At 41.4% G+C, this 22,034-nt stretch overlaps 1 protein-coding gene across 1 annotated transcript in view; it reads left to right on the top strand.

Moving 5' to 3' along the window:
- LOC122553255 (WT1 associated protein) overlaps positions 1 to 10,628 on the top strand; it is a 90,799-nt gene extending 80,171 nt beyond the window's left edge. The window contains exon 10 of the mRNA XM_043696839.1: positions 9,340 to 10,628. Coding sequence (XP_043552774.1) covers positions 9,340 to 9,941 — 602 coding nt within the window. The 3' untranslated portion in view covers positions 9,942 to 10,628. The remainder of the gene's footprint in view (positions 1 to 9,339) is intronic.
- The last annotated feature ends 11,406 nt before the right edge of the window (positions 10,629 to 22,034 follow it).

Raw genomic sequence — 22,034 nt, forward strand, 5'->3', positions numbered from 1 at the left:
TCTGAGCTTAGTATCTGTTCTAAGCCTTTATCATATTTGACCCATGGATGAGCTTATGATCCAATTTGCATTATCACTAAGACTGCTTGTTACCACCTCCGCAACGAGGTCTTACTTTGTCTGTCTCCACTTCTCTGTTCCAGAAATTACATTTATATCTTCTTTGTCTCTAGATCAGACTATTCCAATACATCTTTGACTGATCTCCCATATTTCACCCTCCATAAACTTGACGTTATCCAAACGCTGCTGCCCGTGACTTCACAATCAACCCATACTTGATGTATGATGTTATCCAGTCAAGTAATGCTTAATTTTAAAATTCTCATCTTTGTTTTCAAATCCCTCCTCTTCAAAGGGGAATACAGTAGAAATGCTGACAATTGCCAGTTCCTCTGACCACAGGAGAGATGCCAGAGGACTGGAGAATGGTCAGTGTGGTACATTATTCAAGGAATAAACCTGGAAACTGCAAGCTAGTCAGTCTAACCTCTGTGATAGGGAAAATATTGGAAACAATTGAAACATAATTAATCTGCACTTGGAGAGGCATGGATTACTCAAGAATACTCAACATGATTTTGTTAAGGGGAGGTCATGTCTAATCAACTAGTTTGAATTTTTTTTCAAAAGAGGTGACCAAATGAATAAATGAGGGCAATGCATCTGATATAGTTTACTTGGACTTCAGCAAGACTTTTGATAAGGCCCTATATGGGAGACTGGTAGCAAAAGTAAGAGTCAATGGGATCCAAAAAGATTTGACTGAATTTCCAGAATTTGGTGAGTGTAAGGAATGATGGTTGAGGTATTTTTGTGATTGGACTGTCCAGAGGGGTTCAGCAGAGATCAGTGTTGGGACTGATTTGTGGTATATATAAATGATTTAGACTTGAAGGTAGGAGGGTTGATCAGTAAATTCACGGGTGATATGTGAATTAGTGGATGGTAAATATTGAGGAGGATAGCCTTGGAATACAGAAGGGTACGGATGGGCTAGTAAGACGGACTGATCTTGGAATTCAGTCCAAGTATGAGGTGATGCACTTAGGCAAGAAAAATGAGACCAGGCACGATGAACATTCGGAACCTGGGCAGCACCAAGGATCAGAGGGACCTTATTGCGCATGTTCACTGGTTTCGTAGGGTTATGGGACAAATAATTGAGTCAGGTGAGATGCTTTGACCTTATTAGTCGAGGCATAGAGTTTAAGTGCATGGAGGCTAGGCTGGAACTGTTGAAAAATGGCTAGGCCACAGCTGGAGTAGTGTGTTTAGTTCCAGAATGCACATAGGGATATGATTGCAGTGGAGAGGGTACACATGAAATTTACCAGATAGATCCCTGAGATGCAGAGTTTTATTTCTGAAGAGATTGTTTGGATTGGAGTTGTTTTCCTTGGAGCAATCTTGAAGGGGTATGATTGAGATGTGTAAAATTGAGGAGCATAGACAGGGTAGACAGGGAGGGACATTTCCTCTTTGGAGGGATCAGTAATTGATGCCATAGATTTAAGGTAAAGGGCAAGAAGTTTGGGGAGATGAAGAAAACGTTTTGATCCAGAGAATGTTTGAATCTGTGTAGTGTGACATCCGGCCATTTGGCCCATCAAGTCCACATCAAGGGATGATCTTCAGTTTGTGGGGTTAGAAGAGATTGTAAAGAAGGGAGTCATAGAAGTCAACAGTACAGGAGAAAATGTCTTCAGACCAAAGAGTCAATCCCACCCACACCCATAATCCTGCATTTCCACTGGCTAATCCACCTAGCCTGCACCTCTCTGGCCACAATGGGCTATTTAGCATGGCCAATCCGCCTAACCTGCACATCTTTGGGAGGAAACCAGAGCACCCAGAGAAAACCAGTGCAGACACGAGAATGTGTATGGCGTTTACACAGTCGCCTGAGGGTGGAATTGAACCCAGATAGCTGCTGCTGTGAGGCAGCAGTGATAACCACTGAGCCACTTTGCTGAGAGTGCTGGCATTCTGGAACTCACTGCCTGTAAGGGTGATAGAGGCAGGAACCTTCAATATTGAAGTTTTTAGATATGTACTTCCAGTGCCAAGACATACAAGGCTATGGGTCAAGTGCTGGAAAATGGGATTAGAATAGTGAAATGGTTGTTTTTGACTGGCATAGACTCTCTGATCTAAAGGACCTTTCTGCTGTACTGTAGACCTCTATGACTCCCTCCTTTGCAACCTCTTCTAACCTCTCAAATCTACAACAGCTGTGTCCCTCGTGTTCTGAACTCTTGAGTTTGCTTGATTTAGTTAGTTTCTCTAATTGTGGCTGGTGCTTTCAGTAAAATAAACCTTAAACTCTGAGCCCTCTCTTGTCCCACCCCTCTTGTCTTTCTTCATCTGATGTGATTTGTAAGGTATGGTGGTATATTTTGTTTAATGCTGCTTCTGTGAAGTGCCTTGGAATGTTTTATCATGCTAAAGTACTATATAAATGTAATTTGTTTGAAATTTAGTTCCATTTTGCTCTACAGACGTTTTGCTCATATCAATTAAAGAAATGCCAGCTTGACAATGCATTTCTGACTCAGAGGTTGAGGACTAAAGCACCCTATCCAGTACTGTGGAATGTTGCATTATTAGAAGATCATCTTTTTAGTGGTGTGTTAAGAGACAGTAACCATTAAGTTACTGAAAGACCATGTGGTGCTGTTCTGAAGTGTAAATAGTTCTGCAAATATTCCCCTCATCTACTTCAATCAGTTGCTATTTGCAGAACTTGGAACTAAATCATTATATTTCTTTGTCTAAAAATGCTACAGAAGTAAGTAATAAATATTAAACTGATATTCGGTGAAGTTGAATGAAGTAATGAGAGAGCATAATTTGCATACATAGTAACTTTTGGATCCTGAAGATTTATTCAACTGCAGGTTGGCTTTTTCCCAGAACTGGGAATAAATTGCATCCTGTTGAACCAGACAGAAAATGAGAGAAAATAAGCTCAGAAATGAGGGATTTTTGAATAAAATCTTTCATTATCATAAGATACTGTAATATATTAAAATTCTTATTACCATTGATGTAGTTTGAGACAAATATTTCAGTCTCCCGGAAATTTACTTCGTATCCTGCCAAAATGGTTCATCGTGGATGACGAAAGTCCTACAGTCTGTCTTCATAAACAGTTATTCTGCCATTAGTATGCATTGGTTTCCTGATCTTTTACAATGACTAAAGCTCATTAAAAAAATAAATTACAGCCACATTTAATTAGGGAAAGCCTGGGTTTATATTGGCCAGATCGTCCTTAGCCTTTTTTTTTGATAATGTTGGGTTAGACTAAGGAAAATGATGTTACAGATAAATTTTCAAAAGACCTTTTGTATTCATTTGGATGTGGATGTCACTCTCATATCAGCATTTATTGTATGAGGACAGTTAAGAGTTGACCACATTGCTATTAGTGTGGAGTGACATCTAGCCAGACCAAGTAGAGACAACAGCTTCCTTTCCTAAAAGACACTGGTGAACCAGAAGGGTTTTTCCAACAATTGATGATTTTGTGATCATCTTGATTCCAGCACTCTTATCAAATTCAGGACCTCAATATTTTGTCAGTCTCTCGATTAGTAGTCTCGTGATAATACCATTAGGCCATTGCCTTTCTTAAAGCATCACAGAAAAATTTGTTGCCAGAGGTTTATATCACGAAAGGCACTACAGCTGCAGAGGTCTGGAGATGACATCGAATTGGAAAACAGTAGAATGGAAACTAAACGGCATGATACTGGAAATCTGAAGTAAAACCAAAACCCATTGACAAATGTGGAGAGAGAAGCCAAGTTAATGTTTTGAGTTAAATATGACTCTTTTGAAGAGTGAAGAGATGTAGGTGCTAGTGTACTCTGGGTTCTCAGCTGGAATCTCTTTCTGATGTACCTATATAAGTAGCATTGATGATAAGCATGGAAGGCGTTCCATTAAATTTACAAATTACAAAGCTGCAGGACATGCTTGCTGTCAATGAGAAATGTCTGCAATTTGGCAGAATTCAATTTTTTTGGATCACAGAGTTTCATCTTTTCCATTTTCTTTACAACTTCTGGCTCACATTAGCTGCTGCCCATTTTCAAGTGCCAGTGTGGATCCAATGGTATCAGAGGTAATGTTTTGACGTGGTTAGAGAATTAGGCAAAAGTGACGACTGAAGATGCTGGAAATCAGAGTTTAGATCAGAGTGGTGCTGGAAAAGCACAGCAGGTCAGGCAGCATCAGGGTGGAGAAATAAATGGGGGGGGGGAGAAAGGTAGCAAAGAGTCTTCAGAGCAGAGGAGATGATCTGGGGGTTGCAGTGAGAGAGACTCACTGAGATTCTTGTGGAGAGAGGAGGAGAACTTCTTCAAGGTAGGCATCCTTGCAAGAGGATTTGCAGTAAGGTTAAAATCAACTGGAGAATTGATTGGCTGACAGAGCAGAGAATTGGAATAAATGGGTCCTTTTCAAAGTGGCAGGCAGTGACAAGTGGGGTGCTGCAGGGTTCAGTGCTGGAACCTCATCTGTTCACAAATGCATTAACAACTGAGACAAAGGAATTGAATGCAATATTTCCAAATTTGCAGATGACATTGAGCTGGGTGGCAGTGTGTGCTGTGAGGAGGATGCTGGCTCAGTAGGCAAATACTTGGCAAATGCAGTAAAATGTGGATAAATATGAGGTTCTCCATGTTTTTGGCTGCAAAAGCAGGAAGACAGATCGTTAGTGGCAGCAGTTCAGGGAAAGGTGAGATGCAACGAGACCTGGGTGTCATGGTGGAGCTGTCACTGAAGGTTGGCATGCAGATGTAGCAGATGGTGAGCAAAGCTAGTGGCATGCTGGCCTTCATAGCAAGCTGATTTGAGTATCAGAATAAGAATTTCTTGCACTTTTCCAGGATCTTGGTAAGGCTACACCTTGAGTATTGTGTGCAGTTTTGGTCTCCTTGTTTGAGGAAGGACATGTTTTGCTATTGAGGAATTCCAGCAAAGATTCACTAGATTGAAGCCTGGGTTGGCAGGAATGATGTGAGGAAAGTCTGGATCCACTGGGCTTGTACTCATATAGGAATTTAGACGAAAGAGGGTGGGAGGGGTGGGGTGGAGAGTCTCTCAGAAACATATACAATCCTGATGGGACAGGACAGGCTAGATGTGGGAAGAATGTTCCCAAGTTGAAGTCCAGAACTAGGGATCACAGTCTAAGAATAAGGGGTAAGCCATGCAGGACTGAGATGAGGAAGAATTTCTTCACTAGGAGTTGTGAACCTGTGGAATCCTCTTCATAGGAAACTGTTGGGGCCAGTTCATCAGATATTTTCAAGAGGAAGCTGAACATGGCCCTTGCCGCTAAAGGGATCAAGGGGTATAGAGAGAAAGCTGGAATATGATACTGAGATTGCTTGATCAGCTAGACTGCTATTAAGTCTTAGTCACTTAGAATGGTAAATGATTAAGAATTAATAGCAATCTAGGTTTGTTCAATTTATCACATCAGTTGTATGACACTTTGATGTTTTGCTATAAATTCTGTGTCCTATGATCCTGCCCCACTAGCTACCTGATGAAGGAGCAGTGCTCCGAAAGCTTGGACTTCCAAATAAACCTGTTGGACTATATCCTGGTGTTTGATTTTTAACAAGGTATTTTCTAAACAACCTGTTCAGAAATATTATTACAATGGTCTGGAGCAAATGGGACTTGAACCCAAGTCTCCTGGCTCAGAAGTACAGCTGCTACCACTGTGCCACAAGAGCCATTGATTCTCAGGATAGATGTTTTTAATCAACTGTTGAGAATGTTCTTCAAGATAGTATCACAGACCCAGCCATCTTTGCTTCGTCAGTGATTGTCCTTCCATCATGAAGTCAGAAGTGGGGATATTTGAATAAATTAGACTGAAGGTACTGGACATTGTTCAGTATTGCACTTGTAACATTTGTGCCACACAAGCCCATACAAGAGCATCTCCAACAAGAGAGAATCTAATCATCCACTCTTGCTATTCAATAGCAGAGCCCTCTCTAAATCCCTGCAATCAATATGTGGGGATTACCATTTACTAGAAACTAAACTGAACGTCTAATTACTGTTCCTACAAGAGTAGGTCAGTCAGAAAATTCTGCAGCAGGTTCTCATTTGTTGTCCGAAAGCCTGTCCAATATTTAAAAAGGCCAAGAGTGTGGTGCTGGAAAAGTGCAGCCGGTCAGGCAGCATCCATGGAGAAGGAGAATCGACGTTTCTGAATTCCTGAAGAAAAGCTTTTGCCCAAAACTTAGATTCTCCTGCTCCTCGGGTGCTGCCTGACTGGCTGTGCTGTTCCAGCATCACACTCTTAACTCTGATCTCTAGCATCTGCAGTCCTCACTTTCTCCAATATTAAAATGGTCTGAGTCTGAAATCTGATGTTATAATCTGCACTTTCTTGATTAATGTCAGTCCAATAACATTAGAGAAGCTCATCCTGCTTGATTGGTACTCCATCCGCCATCTTTATTATTCACTCCCTGGACAGTCCATGAAAAGTGGCAGCAGGGTACAGTATATTCAGTTACCACTGCAGCTAAGCCTATTTTTAACAGCATCCAAGCCTTCAATCTCTCCCATCTGGTAAGTGTAAATCAACTGACGTGTGGATCTGGAATTTTCCCTACCAAGCCGCCCAAACTTTGAACTGTATTGCCTTTCCTCCTGTTTCAAAATCCTGGAACCACATGCCCTCCAAACCTTCTGTTCCTTACGTTAAATCTATGTCTGTTGTCATTGATTCCTCCACCAACAGAGTTTTTTCCAGCCTACCCTAATTGTGCACCTCACAATTTTATATAACTTAAGGAGTAAATGAAAAGGAAAAATAAAGAATTTGCCAGTTCAGTGGCTTCACGATGGGTATTATCCTTCAGAACATAGAACATTGTAGTGCAGTACAGGCCTTTGGCCCTCACTGTTGCACCGACCTGTGAAACCAATCTGAAGCCCATCTAACCTGCGTTATTCCATTTTCATCCATATGTCTATCCGATGACCACTTAAATGCCCATAAAGTTGGTGCGTCAACTACAGTTACAGGCAGGCTGTTCCACGCCCTGAGTAAAGAAACTGCCTCTGACATCTGTCCTATATCTATCGCCCTTCAGTTTAAAGCTATGTCCCCTCGTGCTAGCCATCACCACCTAAGGAAAAAGGCACTTGCTGTCCACCCTATCTAACCCTCTGATTATCTTACATGTCTCAATTAAGTCACCTCTCAACCTCCTCTCTAATGAAAACAGCCTTGAGTCCCTCATGCTTTTTACATAAGACCTTCCTTCCATATCAGGCAACATCCTAGTAAATCTTCTCTGAACCTTTTCCAAAGCTTCCACACCCTTCCTATAATGAAGTGACCAGAACTGTATGCAGTGCTCCAAGTGAGGCCACACCAGAGCTACAGCATGACCTCATGGCTTTGAAACTCAATCCCTCTACTAATAAAAGCTAATACACCGTATGCTTTCTTAACAACCCTATTTACATGGGTGGTAACTTCCAGGGATCTGTGGACATGGATACTGAGATCTCTCTGCTCATCTACACTACCATTAGCCCAGTACTCTTTATTCCTGTTGCTTCTTCCAAAGTAAATCACCTCTCACTTTTCCGTATTAAATTCTTATTTGCCACCTCTTAGCCTAGCTCTGCAGTTTATCTACGTCCCTCTGTAACCCACAACATCCTTCGGCACTATCCACCACTCTACCGACCTTCGTGTCATCCGCAAATTTACTAACCCATCTTCCTACGCCCTCATCCAGTTAATTTGTCCTTGAACAGTATGTTGTATTCTAAGTGTACGTCTTGCTTGAATTTGAGTTACCGATTCATGCAGACAACTTCCACGGACAGCTGGAGACTTCTACTTATGTCTTATAGATGTGTTTTTTTTTCTTCAAAACCTTTCAATAGTTCTTTAACTGGGTTAAAACTTGGGAGAGTAAAATTCAAAACAGCTTCCAGTCTAGCAGCTTCTGCATGCTCAGCCTTCTGCCCAAAACCCAGAATGAATCAATTCAAACTATGGTTTCTTTTTCTTTTCCAACGTTTGACAACACTGGTCTGTCCTGATAGACCTATTCAGCATCCAATCAGCTGCCAATCTCTGAGTGCACATCTCTGTACTGAAATAAATGGTGTTTTAGGAGCAGTAATGAACCTCCAATTATTTCTCCTGGCCAGTTCCTGTAAACAAACATCAGTTTGGACATTTTTACTCCCTTTCCAAAACAAGTTGTTCTCAAAGCTATCAATGTTCAATACTCAAATCCAAACCAAAATTGAGAAGAATAAAAGCAAAATAAAGGTCTCAACAAACTTGTAAGTATTAGTGTTCTCTAGCATCTGTTGCCCTTGCCCCTCTGGGTAATAGAGGTTGTTGGTTTTGAAAGATATCTTCAAAAGAGGCTTGGTAAGGAACTGCATTGCTTCTTGTGGATGGTTGATACCCTGTGATGGGGTGGCAGTTGAGTGGGTTGTTTTGCTCTGGATCATGTTTTGTTGGAGCTGCACCCATCCAAGTAATGAGTATTGCAACAAGTTCCTGATTTGTGCCTTTTAGATGGTGAACAGGAATTGAGGAAATAGCAGTTATTCAACAGCAGTTACTCCCTCAGAATTCCTAGCTCCTCTCCAAATTTTATAGCCATAGTACTTTTAAGGCTGATCCATTTGGTTTCTTGTCAATAATAACCCCAATGTTAGTGGAAGATTCAGTAATGGTAATGCTGCTGAGCATCAAGTGGTGATGGTTATCAGAGATACTCAGTGCTTATCACTTGCATGCTACAGATCTTGATTATCTAATGCCTTCTATGGCAAATGTTTCTTGTCATTTGTTGGTCTGCACCTGGATGCTCTCCAGGTCTTGCAGCATCAATGATTGATTCAATAACTTGATGGTTGTGAATCCTGCACTTGTCTTTGAACATACCCACTTGGAATAGAGGGATAATGTAATAAATAGCTGGAACAAGTAGGGATGTTGTCTAATAATCTTGACAAATGTAATTTTTGAATAAATGTTCATTGAGTCCTTATGAAGTAAAAATTATTTTAGGAAGATCCAAACTTTGACTTTTTAATAATCGAGAAACATTTTCATACTAATACTTTAATTGGATTTAAAATAGCTTTTTTAGTTTATTCAAATTTAACATTGCTTTTAAAGGTAGTAATACTTTAGTTTTCTTGTGTGTTGCATGATTGTTGCAGCAGTATTTTCTCTGATATAAAATGTCTTGATGTTTTCAAAAGATTCTCAACTCCCACTTAGTGATTTTTTTTATATCTATTTCTGTATAGAGCTGAATGATTTCATTATCCAGCTTGATGAGGAGGTGGAAGGGATGCAAAGCACTATCATGGTTCTGCAGCAGCAGCTGAAAGAGGCACGCCAGCAGCTGGCTCAACTTCAAGGACAGCAGCATCATCAGGTGTTACTGTCAGGCACTAGTAGGACTCCAGCCCCTGAGCCTTCTACACAACGGGAAGGCATTACTAAAGACTGCAGCCGCCTTGTGAATGGACCAACCAATGGCGATTCATCCCCACAAGGGAGAGCTGCAGCTGCCTTTCAAGACCAGACCAATCTTTACAGAGAGTTAAGCAGCACAGAGGATGATTTCCTGTCATCTCCAGGCAGTGGGAATAAACTTTCAAACCACAGTGAAGAAAGGTTGGACCAAGTAGGCAGCAGTAACGTGTATCAGCTAGGTGCTGGATATGAGAGTGTAGACTCCCCCACTGGTAGCGAGAACTCTCTTACTCAGCACTCAAATGACACAGACTCCATCAATGACCCTCAGGAAGATAAACCATTTGTTGTGAAAGGTACCAGAACTATGGGTTCCCGCCACATTCAGAATGGGTTGGACTCAGTCAGCACAAAGGGGTCAGTTTTGTAACATTTAACAGGTGTTGTTTGCAATCTTTTTTATATAGTGTCTTTTTATTTGGCTGATGGCTGTTCAGTGACTGTTGAAGCTAGTGTGTAATTTTGTTTAAAATTCAGCTTTTGTGTTTTTGCTTTCTTGTAAAATTGTTGCTACTGTTTAAATTTTTTAAAGCATCATATTGTATTGGCTGTTATTGAAAGGATGTTGATACATGTAGACCTCAGCTATTTTTATATGATTTAATCTGAATAAAATGTATTACTACAACTTTAATATTGGGGAGAAAAGTTGTGTAAAACTGGGGACTGTTGTGTACATCAGATATCTCGTGAAAAGCTATTGGCCCTTTTCCACAACTTTTGTACAGACCTGCAGCAAGTGAAGGTTGTACCAAGTATGTGTGATGATAATGTAAACTTGGCCGTAGCAGCTGTTATTTTTCCAAAGGGAGTTTGGATGTTTTACTTGCTATATTCAGGTTTGCAGAGTCTATGTAGTTTGTTAACTACAATTTTTTTTCCACCATGCATATGTGTACATTTTCCCCAGTGACAAGATTGTGTTCAAGAATTAGTGTACATTGTTACCCAGTTTCTAGACAAGAGTTGTTTCCTCTGTAACGCATATTCTGTGACAATTTCCAGAAATCCCTCACCTGTACTGACCAAACTTAATAAAGTCTTTTAATATCCAATATTTTGAATTTTACTTTCGGCGAGTGATTTATTATGAAATACATGTCAAGGTGTTGCTGATTTGAACAAGTATATAATATTTCCTAAGATGACTTTCTCTTCTCACTTATTTGGACTTCCCAGAGAATAAGATAGCCTCACCACATTTGAGGTAGCCACTGCAAGAAGTTGAGGGACTGATCAGGTTTTCTTCAGTTTTTTGCTGTTAGGTAGGAACTAAAATGAGGGACTAAGTTGTTTGAGGTACAAATCTTTGCATTGTAAATTACTATTATATTTAGAATAATGGTTCAAGTCGATGATTTATCCATAGAATCATAGAAACTTAAATTCAAGATGATTTTCTTTTAACCATGACTCTGGCAGTTTTTTGATACAACTCGTTAAACACATTACTGTATCTTAGCCACTCGTAGAATTCAACATTTGTTCAGTGTTCTGTAGTACGATGTCTAATGTAGGGTTGGTTACACTGAACTGAGAATAATGTTGAATTTTTAGGTGGTATTTCCCAGGCATTAGTTTATTTGCTTAAGCTATAAATGTTTGTGTTACTGTTATCAATTATTGTTTAACACCACTTTCAGACAGAAATAACAACACAGGCACCATTTGTTCATATTAACATGCTCTCTTTGTTACTAATCGTCAGTAATCAATAATCCTTAATTCTATGTACCTTTCTGATCCTTTTTGTTCATTCCAGCCTCTAACAAAATCTCTGCTTCAGTCACTAGCTCTTCATTCCAAGATCTGTGTTTAACGTAGTAATTTCTCCAGCTTACTGACATAATCCGCACATTCTATACTGCCTTTTTTTCTAGCTTTTTCAATCACAGTGGCATCCTTTTGAAATTAATCCTAGATTATGTGTTTGCTACTGACTGTCCAGATAAAATCTGTAGTTAGCTTGTCCGCAAGGTGTTCTAGAAGCACCACCTTCCTGATGCAGGGCCTATTTTTGGGACAAGCAGTGACAGTTTACAGCATGACACATTTCTCATGAATCCTTTTGACGTCACAAACTGAGGTGAGTTTTCAATTGGCTGACAGGTAAGTTTTTGAAATAATTTTTAATTTCAAATAATTTGACATTTTAAAACTGTTGTAACATGGTTCAATAGTTTGCAGAGACAATAATTATGGGCAGTGTGGTAATTTGGTGGTTAGCATTTTTGCCTCAGTGCCAGAGTCTCCGGGTTTGATTTCAGCCTTGGGTGACAGTGTGTGGAGTTCGCACATTCTGTGTCTGTGTGTGGGTTTCCTCTGGGAGCTCCAGCTTTTCCTCTTGCATCATCTGCAAGTCCCAGTTCTCTTTACCCTGACTTTTCTCCCTCCTGTATCGCGACTCTTCTTTTGGCATTTCATTTCTAGTTTTGTCCCATTCATCCTGTCTCCTTTTCTAAAAGCCCCCACCCAGTGACTCCCAGTATTGTGACTATTCAGTGTTGCCCAAACCGCACCCCCAGTTCCACCACCTCAGTCCCAGCTTGACACCAGCTTTCCTCCCTGCTAATCACTATTGTTGATGCTAATGCTGAGGAGTGCTTTTCCGCTCCTAAGTGCTATTTCGAACATGGGGACTGACGTGGTGGGATAAGGTTAAGAGTCGTAGAGGTCTATAGCACTTAGAAAGGCTCTTTGGCCTGTCAAGCCTGCACCAGAAAAGACAACTTTCTAACTATTTTAGTCCCACATTTCTCCACTTGGCCAATAACCTTGTAGACTTTAGCATCACAAGTACATATTTGAACACTTAAATGTTGTGAAAATTTCTGATTCTAATGCTTAGAGTCATAGAATCATACAGCATGGAAACAGACCCTCTGGTCAAACCAATCCGTGCTGAACATAATCCCAAACCAAACTTGTCCCACCTGCCTGTTCTTGGCCTGTATCCCTCCAAAGCTTTTCTATTCATATATCTATCCAAATGTCTTTCCAATGTTGTAATTGGACCTGCATCCACCACTTTCTCAGGAAATTCATCTCAAATGTAAATGATTCGCCTCATGTCATTTTTAAGTTTGTCTCCTCCCACCTTTAAAAATGTACCCCAGTCTTGAAATCGCCCATCCTAGGGAAAAGACAACTATCATTAACTGTATACCTCTCATTATTTTATAAACATCTATCAGGCCACCTATGCTTCAGCCCAAAAAAAAAGTCCCAGCCAATCCAGCCTTTTATTACTGAAACCTTCTATATCCGGCAACATCCTGGTAAATCTCTTCTAAACCCCAGTTTGATGTCCTTCCTGTAACTGAGTGACCAGAACTGGACACAATATTCCAGATAAGGCCTCACCAATGTCTTGTACAACCTCAACATGACTTCCCAACTCCAATACTAAAAGGACTGAGCAATGAAGAGACATGTGCCAAAGGCCTTTTTTTCTAAACTACCCTGTCTATATGTGACGCAAACTTTAAAGAATTATGTACCTGCACCCCTAGGTGCCTATGTTCTAAAACACTACCCAAGGCCCTACCATTAATTGTATAAGCCCTACCCTTATTTGTCGTATCCAAATGCAAAACCTCACTTTTATCCAAATTGAACTCCATCGTCATTTTTCTTTTGCCCATTGATCATTTGATCAAGATCCCTTTGTAATCTTAGAAAACCACCTTCAGTGTCCACCAATTTTGGTGTTGTCAGCAAACTTACTAACTATACTATCTATATTCCCTTCTATATTCTCATCCAAATCATGTTCATAAATCACAAACAAAAGAGGACCCAGAACTGATCCCTGTGGAACAGGGTCACAGGCCTCCAATCTGAAAAGTATCCCTCCACTGATTTATAAAATCATGAGGGTAGATAGACAAGGTCTTTTGCCTGGGTAGGGGGTGGGCCCAGAACTAGAGGACATAGGTTTAAGGTGAGAGGGGAAAGATTTAAAAGAGATGTAGGAGGCAACTATTTCATGCAAAGGATAGTGTGTGTGTGTGGAATGAGTTGTTACAGGAAGTGGCGATGGCTGGCACAATTACAGTTAGAATGTGTCTGGATGGATATATGAACAGAAAGGGTTGAGAGGGATACAGTCCAAATGCTGGCAAATTAATTAGATTAATTTAGGATATCTGTACGGCATGGATGAGTTTGACTGAAAGTTCTTTTTCCATTGCTGTACATCTCAATGACTATTTCTCAGTCTCCTGCCATTAAGCCAATTATGTATCCAATTGGCAAGCTCCCCTTGAATCCCATGTGACTTAATTTTCCTAATTAATCCACCATGCCTTGTCAAAGGCTTTACTAAAATCCAAATAAACAAGTCTACTGCACTGCCATCATCAGTCTTTTGGTACACTCCTCAAAAATCTCAATCATGTTTGAGAGACAATTTTCCTTACACAAAACCATGCTGACTACCTTAATCAATGTTTTTTGTCTCTAAATGTCCAACAACTTACCCACTGAAGTCAGACTCTCAGGTCTATAGTTCCCTGGTTTCTACTTACAACTTTTCTTAAAGGTACAATATTAGCCACTCTCCAGTTGTCAGGCACAGCACCCATAGTTATAGATGATGTAAATATTTCTGCAAGCTGTCTCTAATTTCCTCCCTTCTCACAATATTCTGGGATCCAATAGATTATCCACCTTCATATTCTTTTAAGACCTGGACTTCCTCTGCTGTAATGTGAACTGTTTATAAAACAACAGTTTATTCTTCTGCATTCTCTAGATTCCATTTCTTTCGGACAGTGAAAACTGACGCAAAATATTCATTTTAGTATCTCTATCTCCTGGTCTTTGAGGCCCTACCCACTCTCTAGTTTCCCTCTTGCTCTATTTGTTATTTTCTTGAACACATGATGACTTTGGGATTTTTGAGAAAATTTGTAGCTCAGGTTGAGGTTCAGGTTATAAGTTTGCTTGCTGAGTTGGAAGATTTGGAAGACTGTTGGAATATTGCGTGCAATTCTGGTCTCCTTCCTATCGGAAAGATGTTGTGAAACTCAAAAGGGTTCAGAAAAGATTTACAAGGATGTTGCCAGGGTTGGAGGATCTGAGCTGCAGGGAGAGGCTGAACAGGCTGGGGCTGTTTTTCCCTGGAGCGTCGGAGGGGTGACTTTATAGAGGTTTACAAAATCATGAGTGGCATGGATAGGATAAATACACAAAGTCTTTTCCCTGGGGTCGGGGAGTCCAGAACTAGAGGGCATGGGTTTAGGGTGAGAGGGGAAAGATATAAAAGAGACCTAAGGGGCAACTTTTTCACGCAGAGGGTGGTACGTGCATGGAATGAGTTGCCAGAGGATGTGGTGGAGGCTGGTACAATTGCAACATTTAAGAGGCATTTGGATGGGTATATGATTAGGAAGGGTTGAGGGATATGGGCCGGGTGCTGGCAGGTGGGACTAGATTGGGTTGGGATATCTGGTTGGCATGGACGGGTTGGACCGAAGGGTCTGTTTCCATGCTGTACATCTCTATGACTATCTGTTTTCAGATGTTTCATCTCTACTAGTTAACATCAATGAGCCTCTGGTCAATTGCTTGTGTTACGTCACACTTTATTTATGTGTCATAGTTTAAGGAGGTTGATATCATTTCCAGTTCTTTTTCTCAGAGGATGGTAAATAAGGTCTAAATCAATGTGTTTATTGATGAAGCTCCAGTGATGAATTCCTGTGCGTGTCTCTGTTTGGCCTGTCCTTGGATGGATCTGTTGTCCCAGTCGAACTGGTGTCCTTCCCCCACATTTAAGGATACTAGTGATACATATGACATTCTTCACCATCCAAACCTTAACACTTATGGTAGCCCCAGTCAGTGTTTGGAAAATTAAAATCCCCACCATAAACCTTATTATGCTTACATACATCTCATATGTTTGTTTCTCAATTCTACGTATTTGTTTCTCAATTTCTCTCTTACTATTGCGGGACTGTTATGGAGCAGGTCAGACACCCTCGAAACATTTCAAGAAAGTACCCCGGACTTTAATTTTGCTACTTGTTATAGCAGGTGGCTATAACAGGAGTGTTGTAGCTGGCCCAACCACTTACTTATAAACAAAACAATTTATTTGCAAGATTACCGATTGAAACACTAACAAATGAGAACAGAATATAGAATAACCTAATCTATCCGAAAACCCAACAGACTATCCCAACTTAGTGATGCATTCCAAATACTTGCAACAATCACCATAAACACCCCTTGGGGAAGAAAAGTTAAAATCAAACACAGGATCTTACAGGAGAGATGTCAGACAAAGGGAGGATCAGCATGGACTTGTTTCTTTGGGTCCAGCAGCTTCAAAATGATCTGCTTGTTAAAACCAAACCGAACTAGAGAAAAGATGAGCTGGCAGAATTGACCACTCACCTTTCACTATACAAATTTGTTTAAAAACTTCAAAGCTTCAAGTAGACAAGCCCAGACATTTCGGAATCTATGCATTTTTTGACCCCTCTGAGAAAACAAAACATGGACAATAAACCTTGTTAAAGGAGCAGTATTGCCACAGGACATTTCATACAATCCCATCAAAGTGATCTTTCCTTTCTTATTTTTACCCATATATTTTCACTGGATGTTTTGTTTCCGGAAAAATCTTGCCCTGTTACAGTAGTAATGTAGTAATAAGTAGTAATCAAAATGCCACCTCACCCCTTCTTGCCTCCTTTTCTATCCTACTTGTAGCATCTAAAACCTGGAATATTGAGCTGCCAGTCATCCCATCCTTCTCTCAGACAAGTTTCTGTGATGTCCCAATCCTACGTTCTTTATCAGCCTTACCTGTAAAACCCCTTGCATTGAAATAAATGCAGCTCTGAGAAAGTGAGGATTGCAAATGCTGGAGAGTCAGAGTCGAAACGGGTGGTGCTGGAAAAGTACAGCAGGTCAGGCAGCATCCGAGTTGACGTTTTGGACATAAGCACTTCAGCAGGAATAATATTCCAGCACCACCCTTTTTAATTTTGAAGAACTAAATTGCATTTATTTCAGAGTTACTACATATTCTGACACTTTTCTAATTGACATGCTTGCCTCCCATTCAGAACCTTTCCCATCAATCCTTCTGTTCACGCTGCTACTTCACATTGCTACCATCTGTCAATATAAAATCTCCCTACTAAAATATTCATCCCTTTCTAATTTAGGTTAGACCCTATCCTTTTTGAACAGGTCTTTTCCATCCCAAAAGACATTCTAATTGTCCAAAAACCTGAATCCCTGAACAATACACCAGCTCTTCAGCCATTGATCTACCTCCTTTAACCTTTTGTTCCTTCCCTCATTTGATCATGGCATCAAATGAGGGAACCAGAAATTACAACTATTAATTACTTTTAATCTTCTACCTAATCTTTTAAATTCACTATACTGCTTTAATCTTTTCCCCAAAAATGTCATTCCAACCAATGTGTGCAATAATTTCTGGCTTCCCAATTAACAATATGTTTGAAATATTGAGAGACGTCCTTAACCTTAACATCAGGAAAGCAACAAACCATCCTAAATTTATACTTACTGCCACAGAATCTCCTGTCTATGCCCCTGACAGAAAATCCCCTATAACAGTTATTCTATGAAACCTTGTCAAATGCTGTTTAACATATACATCATTCCAAGTGTCCAATAACTGACTGTCCCTTGAATTTTCCTCTGAGAAGCTATCCCCTTTTTACAGTTCCAAATGCTGAATATCTGTTTGATAGAGAAATAGCCACTGATGACTTTTACGTAAGAACGTAAGAATCAGGAGTAGGCCATCTGGCCCTTCAAGCCCGCTCTGCCATTCAATAAGATCATGGCTGATCTTTCTGTTGCATCAGTTCCACTTACCTAACCTCACACCATAACCATTACTGTTCAAAACATTACCTATTCTAGTTTATAAAACATCTATGAGGAAGCCTCAACTACTTCACTGGATAGAGAATCCCACAGATTCACAACACTTTGGGTGAAGAAGTTCTTCCTCAATTCAGTCCTAAATCTGCTCCTTCTGATTTTAAGGCTAAACCCTCTTTTTCTAGTTCATCCCCCAGTGGACACATCCTCTCTGCTGCTATCTTATCTATTCTCTTCATAATTTTATATGTTTCTTTAAGAACCCCCACTCCCCCATTCTTTTAAATTCCAATGAATATAATCCCAGTATATCAGTCTTTCCTCATAAGCCAATCCTCTCAACTCTGGAATCAACCTAGTGAACCTCCTCTGCACTCTCCCGTGCCAGTACATCTCTTCTCAGGTAAGGAGATCAAAACTGCATGCAATACTCAAGGTATGGCATCACTGATCTATGAAGATCTATAAGTCACTCGGTTCCACGATTGGTCAATTAACACACCTGTAAACGACTCTTTGTCTAACATGCAAACAATTGTTTATTGTATGTTACAGCGTTGGATTGGTAGACTCTGATTCGCCCAGAAATATGCAAACTTCTTGGCAATCAAAAGAATCCAACAACCTTAGAGTTTGCATAAGGTTTATGTACATTTATCATCATCAGATATGGAGTATGATCGCACAGTTATAACCAAAAAATAATTATAATTACTTCATGGGTAGTCATTTGAACCAATGATATTGATTCAGGCTTATGTCACCTTTTCACAGCTTGCAAAATGTGATTTAGTATTTCCTCTACATAGACACTCAGTTTGCAGGTGTTTAGATTTTAGATTACATTACAATGTGGAAACAGGCCCTTCGGCCCAACAGGTCCACACCGACCCGCCGAAGCGCAACCCACCTCTACATTTACCCCTTACCTAACACTATGGGCAATTTAGCATGGCCAATTCACCTAACCTGCACATCTTTGGACTGTGGGAGAAAACCGGAGCACCCGGAGGAAACCCACGCAGACACGGGGAGAATGTGCAAACTCCACACAGTCAGTCGCCTGAGGCGGGAATTGAACCCAGGTCTCTGGCGCTGTGAGGCAGCAGTGCTAACTACTGTGCCACCCTCTGGGAGGTGTGGTTAGTATTTCCTCATCTCGCAGCTTGCAAATGTGGTTAGTTATTTATATAGCTTTAAGGACTAACTATAGGATTTCTATATGGGAACCATTTTGTCCTACCCCCCAAACGTTATTTCAATTTTTTATTGGGAATTACATCAGTCTGCGGTTTCTTGTTTCTGTCTGTCCCAGTGCAATCTAATATAGGAATGCAGAAGCTGTTTTGTGCACCTTGCAGAAGCCATTTTGCCTACCTCCCAGAGGCCCATATCCTGCCATTTTGTGCTACCTCCCAGAGGCCCATATCCTGCCATTTATTGCTACCTCCCAGAGGCCCATATCCTCATCACCAGCACTCGATACAGCTGCAATGTAACCTCCCTGCTTTTAAACGTAATGTCTTTAGCAATGAAAGACAAACTTCCATTTGCCTTAATTGCCTAATACACCTGCAAAGGTCCCTCTGCAGAGCACCATGCTTCAATTTTTTTGCCTTTCAAGTAAATCATTTTACTGTTATTCCTACCAAAATGGATGACTTCACATTTATCAACATTGTACTCCCATCTGCCAGACCTTTGTCCACTCACTTAAAGTATCCATATCTGTTTGCAAATTTTCAGAGTCCTCTGCACACTTTGCTCTACCACTCGTCTTAGTGTCATCTGCAAACTTTGATGCAGTGCAGTGGTTCCCAACTCCAAATCATCAATATAATTGCAGTCCCAGCTGATCCCTGAGGCTCACCACTGATTGCCAACCAGAAAAGCACTCCTTTATCCCCACTCCTTGCTTCCTGTTAACTAATCCTCTATCCATGTTAATACATTGCCTGTAATGCCATTGCATTATCTTATGCAGCACCTTGTGGAATGTGTTTTGGAAATCTAAGTACACCACATTTACTGAGTCCCTGTTGTCCACTGTACTCATAACGTCTTCATAGAATTTCAGTATATTAGTTAAGCATGTCCTGCTGCATCTGACCAAAGGGACAATTTATATCCAGTTCTTTTGATATTTCTTTCTTGGTGATAGATTCAAGCATTTTCCCAAATACAGAAGTTAAGCTATCCGGCCTCTATAATTCTCCATCTTTTGTCTACCTCCTTTTTCACACAGTAGTATCATATTTGCTGATTTTTCTGCTGGAACTGCCTCAAGAGTCAGTGAATTTTGGAATGTACCACGAGTGCATTTGCTATTTCTCCTACCATCGTGTTGGGAAAGCCAGCATGAGATTTTTTTTAGATTACTTACAGTGTGGAAACAGGCCCTTCGGCCCAACAAGTCCACACCGACCCACCGAAGTGCAACCCACTGAGACGTGGGTTCATGGAATGCCCTGCCAGTAGCAGTGGTGGACTCTCCCTCTTTATGGGCATTTAAACGGGCATTGGAGGATAGTGGGCTAGTATAGGTTAGGTAGGCTTGGATCAGCGCAACATCGAGGGCCAAAGGGCCTGTACTGCGCTGTATTTTTCTATGTTCTATGAGACCCATTCCCCCATATTTACCTCTGCCCCTAACACTACGGGCAATTTAGCATGGCCATTTCATCTAACCTGCACATTTTTGGACTGTGGGAGGAAACCGGAGTACCCGGAGGAAACCCACGCAGACACTGGGAGAATGTGCAAACTCCACACAGTCAGTCGCCTGAGCCGGGAACTGAACCCGGGTCTCTGGCGCTGTGAGGCAGCAGTGCTATCCACCGTGCCATCCATAGTGTCCAACACAGCAGTCCTCTGTCTTGCCAGGATACGGCAGATAGTCCTCAGGTCTTCTCTCCTGTCCGGCATATGTAGTCCACGTTTTACTGCCATACAGAAGTGTGCTTATGATGGAGGTGTTGTAGACTGACACTTTTGTCTTCACTGTCAGCTTGGGATTTGTCCATACTCTAGGCATGAGGCAAGCAAGAGTTGAGGCTGCTTTCCCGATCCTCTTGTCGATCTCTTTGTCCAAGGAGATGTTGTCAGTGATGGTAGATCCAAGGTATGTAAGCTGATGGATGACATTGATTTGTAGTCATCAATGGTGATGACTGGTGGTGCCTCGGTGTCCTGTCCCAGGATGCTTGTCTTCAGACTGATTGCCTCTCCCACGCTTGCAAGGATTTCAGGCTATTGGTGACTGGAGTTCCTGCTAGGTTACAACTGCAGCATCATCGGCAAACGCCATGTCCCTGATGAGTGCCGCACACTTTTGTCTTGTCTCTGAGGTGGGTCAGGTTGAAGAGCTGACCCACCTAGTGCATAGGTAAATCCTCTCTGTTGCGGTGCCAAAGGCATGTTTCAGGAGCGCAGCAAAAACAAATCCCAAAGAGTGTGGGAGTTGGGACACAGCCTTGTTTGATGCCACTGCGGATGTCGAAGGGCTCATAGGAACTGCTGTTGAACTGCACTGTCCCCTTGGTGTTACTGTGGAAGGATTCGATCATGCTCAGCAGTTTCAGTGGGCAGCTGATCTTCAGGAGAATCTTGAAAAGGCCGTTTCTGCTGACCAGGTCAAACACTTTGGTCAGGTTGATGAAAGTGACATACAGGGGCATTTTCTGTTCTTTGCACTTCTGCAGTTGCCGAAGGGAGAAGATAATGTCTACTGTTGACCTTTTAACTCAGAAGCTGCACTGTGACACATTCTGCCAGTTTCTGCAGGTGAGTCAAGATGACCCGAGCAAAGGCTTTGCCGACGGTGTTGAGGAGAAAGATGCCTCTGTAGTTGCAGTCACTTCTTTCGCACTTGTTCTTGTCGAGGGCAATGATCTTGGCATCCCTCCTGGCCTGTGGTACAGCTCCTTCTTGCCAACACTGGCAGAGGACTTTATGCAATGGGAGCAGTAAGCTAGTCTTGCAGCATTTGATCTGATCAGGAGGAATCCCATGGCTACCTGGGGCCTTACCTGAGGTTAGGCTGTCAATGGCCTTGCTAAGCTATTCTAATGATGGCTTTGCGTCTAGCTCATCCACGGTCAGCAAGCACGTGATGGCATCAAGCACTGAAACGGACACTGTAACAAACCGGGACAAGTGATGGGCTTGTTAGTGGGTGAGCATTTTGGTGATGGTGACCACAATTCTGTGACTTTCAGCTTGGTTATGGAGAGAGATAGGTGCGTGCAACAGGGTAGGTTTTACAATTGGGGGAAGGGTAAATACGATGCTGCAAGACAAGATCTGAGGTGCATAAGTTGGGAGCATAGGCTGTCAGGGAAGGATGTCGTTGAAATGTGGAACTTTTTCAAGGATATGTATGTACCTGTCAGGCAGGAAAGAGATGGTCATGTGAGGAAACCTTGGTTGACGAGGAAGGTTGAATGTCTTGTAAAGAGGAAGGAGGAGGCTTACATAAGGTTGAGGAAACAAGGTTCAGACAGAGCATTGGAGGGATACAGGATAGCCAGGAGGGAGCTGAAGAAAGGGATTAGGAGAGCTAAGAGAGGGCATGAAAAATCTTTGG

This window comes from Chiloscyllium plagiosum, chromosome 9 (assembly GCF_004010195.1).
Source record: "Chiloscyllium plagiosum isolate BGI_BamShark_2017 chromosome 9, ASM401019v2, whole genome shotgun sequence".
NCBI classification, from domain to species: domain Eukaryota; kingdom Metazoa; phylum Chordata; class Chondrichthyes; order Orectolobiformes; family Hemiscylliidae; genus Chiloscyllium; species Chiloscyllium plagiosum.